The following is an 8,982-nucleotide window of genomic DNA, read 5'->3' on the forward strand; positions in this document are numbered from 1 at the left end:
AGTACTGGTACTGTGATATAGTGAAAGGCACGAAGTGTAATCCCAGTACTGGTACTGTGATATAGTGAAAGGCACAAAGTGGCTAGTGAACCACCTCAGAGAGTTTTAGGAGAAAAACATCATTGTTTAAATCTTGAAAACCAATTATTAGTGGGCTATTATAAGGTTTATTTATGCCAAACTAAGTACCTTGTATCTTTTAAATTTAACACCTTTATTTAGTCAAATAATGTTCTTGAATGTGACCTTTATGGGGCAGTTTTTCCTTTGTTTTTCCTAAAGGTTTCTTACTTCCTGTCAATGGGAAGAAATACATTGTGTCATCAAAAATTTCCAATGATTTTGTTGTGGGGAAAAATTATTTTATAAGAAAATTTTATAAATCATTTATAAAAGCCTTTTATGTTTAATAAAGCACATAAAACATGTTAACCATATGTACTAAATAAAACACATATTATAAAATGAGATTTAATTATAGTGTGTTACCATTATCTGTTTTTTTTAAAAAATAGAATTTATTATGTATTTTTACATAATAAACATATAATGTGATGTTATGGGATGCATATAAGTAGTAAAATGGTCACTGTAGTGAAACAAATTAATATATCCATCATCTCAATTGGGTTTTATAAATTCTTTCTTTGTATGTTCTCACATGTGGGTCTTTATGAATGAATGTCACTTAGGCTTTAGAAGACCATCACATCCGCCATGCAAGAATTCTAGAAGCTTTAGAAACTGAAAAACAAAAAATTGCTAAAGAAGTAGAAATTCTACAACAGAATCGGAATATTAGGGATAAAACGTTTACAAGTAAGTATATGTTGATTTTAGCAAACATTTTCTAAAGTTGTATATGTTATATATAATTACTAAATGTTATAGTTGCCTTTTCAACTATAACATTCAAAATGTTTTATTCTAGAAGTCATTGATTTTTCTGAATCTAAGTAAATTTTTAGGAATGACTGTCTTTAGAATATTCAGTTTTTAGTATATTTAGTTATATTAGTGGTACTGAATGTTTATGTCTCCCCATAATTTGTAGGCGAAATAGGACATGAGGGTACAGCCCTCTTAAGTGAAATTAGTTCCTTTATAAAAGGAATCCTAGAGAGTAGCTACATCCTTCCAGCAAGTGAAGACACAGCAAGAAGACGACAGTGTGCATCCCAGAAAGGCCCCTCCCTAGAGCTCAGCAGGGATGGCACTCTGATCTCAGACTTCCAGCCCCCAGAACTATGAGAAATAAATCTCTGTTGCTTATAAGCCACCCAGTCTATATAATTTGTTATAGCACTCCAACTAAGCAAAGAGTGAACAAAATTAAGTATTATTTTAACATACAACATGTTTTTGGAAATTTATTTTATTTTAATCCTTAATCCTTCATTTATATTCACTCAGTTGTGCTTCATGGAGTGTTTTGTTTTCTTTTTCACTTGGGGTTGTTCTTTTTCTTTAAGAGACATCTTTTTCTAGCTTTATTGAGGTATAATTAACAAGAATTATATATATTTAAGGTATACATGTTTTTATATACATTGTGAAATGTTTACCACAAGCAAGGTGATAATTCATCACTTCACATAGTTACCTTTTTTCCTTATTATATTTCAAGTGTGTAATACAGTATTATTTATTATTAACTATAGTCAACTTGCTATACATCAGCCCTCCAGAATCTGTTCATCCTGCGTAAGTGAAACTTTCTATCTTTTGATTGGCATCTTCCTATTTCTCCCATCCTACAGCCCCTGGTAACCATCATTCTATTCTCTGCTTCTGTGAGTTCAACTGTTTTAAATTCTACATGTAAGTGAATCATGCAGTATTTATCTTTCTGTGTCTGGCTTATTTAACTTCACATAATGTCTTCCAGGTGTAATCTATGCTGTTGCAAATGATGGGATTTCCTTCTTTTTATGGCTGAATAATATTTCATTGTATATAGATAGCATATTTTGTTTATCCATTCATCTGTCAGCAGGCACTTGGATTGTCTTTATATCTTGGCTGTTGTGAATAAAACTGCAACAAAGATGAAAGTGAAGATATTTCTTTGAGAAACTGATTTCATTTTCCTCGAATATTAATATATATATACACATACACATACAGACATACACACGCACACATATATCCACAAGTGGTACTGCTGGATTATATGATAGTTATATTTTTAATTTTTTGAACAACCTCTATACTGTTTTTCATAATAGCTATGCCAATTTACATTTCCACTAACAGTGTTCAAGGGTCCCCTTTTCTTTTTTCTACATCTTTGCCAACACTTATCTCTTATCTTTTTGGTAATAGTCATCCTACTGTGTATGAGGTATTACTTGATTGTGGCTGTGATTTGCACTTCCTGATGATTAGTGATGTTGAACACTTTTTCACATACCTGTTAGCCATTCGTATGTCTAATTTTGAGGAATGTCTATTTAGGTGCTTTGCCTATTTTTTAGCTAGGCTTTTTTCTTACTATTGAGTTATGTTTCTTATATATTTTGTATATTAATCCTTTGACAGATGTGTGGCTTGCACATATTTTGTCCCATTTCATCTTTGCTCTGTGAATTGTTTGCTATGAGAAACTTTTAGTTTGATGTAATCTCATTTGTCTGTTTTTGCCTGTGTTTTTGGGATATTTCCAAAAATATTGCTCAGACCAATGTCAAGAAGCTTTTCACTTCTGTTTTCTTTCAGAAATTTTACAGGTTCAGGTCTTATGTTCTGGATTCAAGTGGCTCTCCTGCCCCAGCTGCTTGAGTAGCTGGGACCACAGGTGCATGCCACCATACTCAGCTAATTTTTCGTAGAGACTAGGTCTTGCTGTATTGGTCAGGTCAAATCCTGGCCTCAAGTGATTCTCTGTCTTGGCCTTCCAAAGTGCTAAAATTATACTCATGAGCCATTGTGCCTGGCCTTTTTTTTTCTATCTTTTTCTAGAGATAGGGTCTCGCTGTACTAACACTATTTATTGAGACACTGCTCTTTCCCCATTGTGTAGTGTATTTTGGGCAACTTTGTCAAAGAGCAGTTGACCGTAAATGTGTGTATTTATTTTGGGACCCTCTATTCTGTTCTATTGGTGTATTTGTTTTTATGCCAATACAATGCTGTTTTGATTACTGTAGTTTTGTAGCGTACTGTATTTTGGAATCAAACAGGGTGATTCTTTTAGTTTAGTTTCTTTATTTTTTATTTTTTATTTTTTGCAGTTTTTGGCTGGGGCTGGATTTGAACCTGGCACCTCCGGCATATGGAGCTGGTGCCCTACTCCTTTGAGCCACAGGCACCACCCAATTTTTTTTTCCCTCAAGATTGCATTGATTCTTTGAGTTCTTTTGTGGCTCCATGTGAATTTTAGGATTGCTTTTTTTATTTTTGTGAGATATGGTAGGGGAATTTTGATAGGGATTGCACTGACTCTGCAGATAGCTTTGGGGAGTATGGATAATTAATATTAATTCTTCATTCTATGAACACGGGATATCTTTCCACTTATTACTGTCTTTAATTTCTTTCATTGTGCTTATAGTTTTTAGTGTACTAATTTATTTTACCTTCTTGGTTAAAGCCATTCCTTAGTATTTTTTTTTTTTATGCAATTGTAAATGGGATTGTTTTCTTCATTTCTTTTTTGGATAGTTCACTGTTAGTATATAGAAATTAAACTGATTTTTGTAGGTTGATTTTATGTCCTAAAACTTAATTGAATTCATTTATTAGTTATGACAGTTTTTTTGGTGGCATTATTAAGGATTTCCATATATAAGATTATGACAATTTTCCTTCTTTCCTAATTTGGATGCCTTTCATTGGGGCGGTGCCTGTGGCTCAAAGGAGTAGGGCGCTGGCCCCATATGCCAGAAGTGGTTGATTCAAACCCAGCCCTGGCCAAAAGCTGCAAAAAAAAAACTTCTGGATGCCTTTTAGTTCTTTTTCTTATCCAATTGCTTTTGCTAGAATGTCCATACTATGTTGCATAGAAGTAGTGAGAGTGGTCATCCTTGTCGTGTTCCTGATCTTAGAGGAAAAGCTTTCCGCTATTTGTTGGTGAAGATATTAGCTGTGCACTTATTCTATGTGGCCTTTATTATGTATGTTGAAGTACATTCCTTCTACACCTAATTTGTGAGAGTCTTTATCATAAAAGGACGTCGTGTTTTGTCAAATGCTTTTTCTGCACCTGTTGAAGGGATCATATAATTTTATCCTTATTCTGTTAATGTGTGATGTATGAGAAGAATTAGCATTAATTTTTTCTTTTTTTTAGATAAGCCTGGGCATCTTTTGTCCAGGCTTAGCGTGCCAAGATGTCAGCCTAGCTCACAACAACTTCAAATTCCAGTGATCCTCCTGCCTCAGCCTCCTGAGTAGCTGGGAGTACCATGATTCACTATTTTTTTCTATTTTTTAGTAGAGATAGGGTCTTACTCTTGCTCAGGCTAGTCTCAAGTTCCTGAGCTCAAGAGATGCTCCCAGAGTACTAGGATGACAGGTGTGAGCAACTGTGCCCAGACAGCATTAATTCATTCATTGTACCTTTTTGGGGGGGGGAGGGAGGAGGTACATTTCTGTGTAGAACACAGCATTTTTTAAGTGTAAACTTATTTTTTTCTTTTCTTTTCTTTTTCTTTTTTTTTTTTTGACAGAGTCTGTCTCACTTTGTTGCCCTCGGTAGAGTGCTGTGGTGTCACAGCTCTCAGCAACCTCCAACTCTGTTTGTTGTTGGGTTTTTTGTTTTGCGGTTTTTGGCTGGGCTGGGTTTGAACCCACCATATCCAGTATATAGGGCTAGCACCCTACTCCTTGAGCCATGGGCACCACCCAGCAACCTCCAACTCTTTTGGGCTTAAGCCGTTCTCTTGCCTCAGCCTCCCGAGTAGCTGAGACTACAGGTGCCTGCCACAATGCCTGGCTATTTTTTGTTGCAGTTCCCACTGCTGTTTTAGTTGGCCGTGGCCAGGTTTGAACCCACCACCCTCAGTATATGGGGCCAGTGCCCTACCCGCTGAGCCACAGATGCCTCCCTAAATTCATTTTTTTCATTATGGAAAATTTTAAACTATAGAAGTAGGTACATTGCTACAGTAAATCCTTATGTACTTTATTGAACAATTATCAACACATGTTCAACTTGTTGCTGGTATACTTAATCCTCCTGCTTCCGTCCTCTATTTTGAAGCATATCCAAGATATCATGTCATTTGAGATATATGTATTTCATTGTGTAGCTCTAAATTAGGTAAGGACTCTCTTTTCTCTCTTTTTCTGTCACTTTTTAAAGCATTACCATGATATTATCACATTTAAAATACTAATTTCTTATACTCATCAAATATCTACTCCATATTGAAATTTCCAGGAGTGCTTCATATATTTTCTTTTGAACACTTGATTTGTTTGAATCAGGATAAGACATGATCCAAACATTATGTTTGATAGATGTGCCATTTATTTATTTTTTTTGAGACAGTCTCACTTTGTTACCCTAGGTAGAGTGCTGTGGTGTCACAGCTTACAGCAACCTCAAACTCTTGGGTTTAAGTGATTCTCTTGCCACAATGCCCGGCTATTTTTAGAGATGAGGTCTTGCTCTGGCTCAGGCTAGCATTGAACTTGTGAGCTCAGGCAATCCACCCACCTCGGCCTCCCAAGTGCTGGGATTATAGGCATGAGGCAATATGCCCGACCTTAGATGTGCCTTTTAAGTCTCTTTTAAGCTGTAAATTTGTTATACTCTTCTCTCTCTCCCTTCTTGTAATTCATTTCTTGAAGAAATCAGATTTTTTTTTTGAGTTTCCAGGATTCTGGATTTTGCTGATTGCGTCTCCACAGTGTTGCTTAACAAGATCTTCCATTTCTATATTCCCTGGAAAGTGGTAGTTAAATTTACAGGCCTGATAGATTCAGATTAAATATTTTAGCAAGAATACTTGATAGGTATAGCGTGTCCTTCCTATAACTTATATCTTAAGACATTTTTTAAAACATTAATACTCTTTATATCTGTTATAAGAAATAAATATATTAGTAAATCTTTTTACTTCTCTCAGGGCTTGGACCAGCACCCTACAATGGTTATTTGATTTTTTTTTTAAAGTTATATGAAGAGATTTATCCCTTAAGAAAATTATTTTTAGTGGACTACTGGTTATAAGTTTGAGCAATAAAGGAAATATTCATGATAAAATATTAAATTTAAATTAAGAAAATGAAATTGCGAACTAAATTGTTTTCCTCTTTTAATGTCTTGATGTATGTGTGTGTGTATGAAGACATAAAAGTAAACTATATATATATATATATTTTTTTTTAATTTTTGGGAAAATACAAAAGGAATGTGGTTCTATATAAGTAAGGCTATAGTTTACTTTACCTGATAGTTAAATTAGAAGTTAGGAAAAAAAAAAGAAATTAGAAAAAAAATCATTACAGATGTTAGAAGGAAAAGCACTGTCTTTGGTGTTTCCTCTTTTATAATTCCTTATCCTTTCTATGTCAATTCAGTTTTCTTTCATCTCTTCATAGGCAAAAGATCTCATATGAAATATGAAAAATATTTTATCAGTGAGGAGTGAATAAAAGTTATTCAAATGTTATTATTCTTCTGCAATATAGAGTTAAAAACCATTCATTTGAAATCAGTAATTTTTTTCAGGAATTTTTCTGCCTACTGTAATATGTTACTACTCATACATGTATTTTGAATCTTCTCTGTGTGCTTTATATTAGTTCAGACAAATTGGAGCTCCATGAAACTCTCAATGATGATTCAGGAAGCCAATGCTATCAGCAGCAAATTAAAAACATATTATGTTTTTGGCAGGTGAGTAATTATCCTGATTATAAAAGTTTTTTTTTGTTTGTTTTTAACTAGTAGACCTTCCTATAATTTAGTTTCTCTGAAGTCTATTCTACAGTGCCTATCTAGGAAAGAGGTGGCATCAGAAGCCCCTGTGATACTTTCAGACTCTTTTAAGAGCTCACTCTGGTGGGGAGAGGAGAAGGGACAGGTGAAAACCTACCTAATGGGTACAGTGCACACTACCTGGGTCATGGGCATACTTATTACCATGGCTCAAGTATTATAAAAGCAATCCATGTAAGCAAAAATATTTGTACCCCCTGAAATATTGAAATATAATAAAATGAAATTTTAAAAAAGAGCTTATTCTAGAGTAAAAAAGAAGTTTTGGCAATTAGCACACTAATATATTCATAAGCAGAATAATTTTAGTTGTAGGAATTTGCTAAGTTTCTGTTAAGTTGAAAATTTATCAATATTTCACTTTTTAAAAAGGAATGTATCCTATTAGAATCATTGCAAGTTTAAAAATTTTTATAGGCTCGATGCCTGCGGCTCAAGTGGCTAAGGCGCCAGCTACATATACCTAAGGTGGTGGGTTCGAACCCAGCCCGGGCTCGCCAAACAACAATGACGGCTGCAACCAAAAAATAGCCAGGTGTTGCAGTGGGTACCTATGGTCCCAGCTACTTGGGAGGCAGAGGCAGGAGACTTGCTTGAGCCCAAGAGTTGGAGGTTGCTGTGAGCTGTGATGCCACAGCACTCTACCCAGGGGAACTGCTTAAGGCTCTGTCTCAAAAAAAAAAAAAAAAATTTATAAAAGAAGTTATTTTTATATAGCATCTGTTAGACATGATTATTATAATAATAAAAATATTTAGCTATGGAAAGATTAAATAAGTGGACTGAATTTTTGTTGTTATTTGGCAGGCCTGGGCTGGGTTCAAACCCACCAGGCTTGGTGTATGTGGCTAGTGCCCTAGCTGCTGAGCTGTAGGCACTGAGCCAGTGGCCTGAATTTTTATGAAAATTATTCTGTTCCAGAAAACTTTTAGTGTAAATAGGTGTTATGTTTTAGCATAAGCATTTTTTTCTTTGTGTGATTTTTCTTTCAGACACGATATATCAGATAAAGGTAGTGCTGACACTTCTATTCGGGTTCGTAACCTGAAACTGGGAATCTCAACTTTCTGGAGTCTGGAAAAGTTTGAATCTAAACTTGCAGCAATGAAAGAACTTTATGAGGTTTGGAAGGTTATTAAATCTCTATAAACTTCTCAAAATAAAAAAATATAAAACTGACATATTCTCAGTAAAGAAAATTGGAAAAGGCAATCGATCAATTACCCAAACCAATCAATATTAACAATTATGTATATTTATTTTACTTTTGCACTTAAATGGAGTTTTATTGATTTAATGTAGTTATAAGCATAACAGAGAATTTTAGTGTTGAATCTATTCAGTTATAATTGTAATATTAAAAAATTTTTACATTTAATCTTAAGGGAAGAAGAAATTTTATAGACATAAAGAAAATTGCATCATTCAAAATTATTTTCCAAGTCATAAAAATGTATATTTTTACATATTTAATTTACATTACATTTTCCTATTGATGTGCTCTGGGTGTTTCCAGTTGTTTTCTACTTTTTTTTTGTTGCAGTTTGGCCAGGGCCAGGTTTGAACCCACCATCCTCAGTATATGGGGCCAGTACCCTACCCACTGAGCCAAAGGTGCTGCCCATGTGTTTTCTGCTTTTTTATAGTCAAAACTAAAAATATCTCTGTACATGTTCATTTTTATTTATTTATTTAGTGACAGAGTCTCACTATGCTGCCCTGAGTAGAGTGCTGTAGTGTCACAGCTCACAGCAACCTCAAACTCCTGGGCTTAAGTGATTCTCTTGCCTCAGCCTTCTAAGCAGCTGAGACTACAGGTGCCTGCCAAAATGCCCAGCTATTTTTTGTTGCAGTTGTTTAGCTGGCCTGGGCCAGGTTCAAACCTGCCACCTTCAATATATGTTGCTGGCTCTATAACCACTGTTCTTCGGGGGCTGAGCCAATGTTCATGTTTAATATTTTATTATCATCTATTTCTTCAACTGAAACTCAAAATATGAACTTTTTTTTTCCTTTTTAATTTTTTTTTTTTT

At 34.6% G+C, this 8,982-nt stretch overlaps 1 protein-coding gene across 1 annotated transcript in view; it reads left to right on the forward strand.

The window, feature by feature from the left end:
• The window catches only part of KIF14 (kinesin family member 14), a 67,134-nt gene that overhangs the window by 32,411 nt on the left and 25,741 nt on the right, over positions 1-8,982 (forward strand). Inside the window, exons 14-16 of the mRNA XM_012806613.2 lie at positions 693-819; positions 6,754-6,847; positions 7,942-8,071. Coding sequence (XP_012662067.1) covers positions 693-819; positions 6,754-6,847; positions 7,942-8,071 — 351 coding nt within the window. The remainder of the gene's footprint in view (positions 1-692; positions 820-6,753; positions 6,848-7,941; positions 8,072-8,982) is intronic.

Source organism: Otolemur garnettii, unplaced genomic scaffold, assembly GCF_000181295.1.
Source record: "Otolemur garnettii isolate 467f Iridium unplaced genomic scaffold, OtoGar3 scaffold00055, whole genome shotgun sequence".
NCBI classification, from domain to species: domain Eukaryota; kingdom Metazoa; phylum Chordata; class Mammalia; order Primates; family Galagidae; genus Otolemur; species Otolemur garnettii.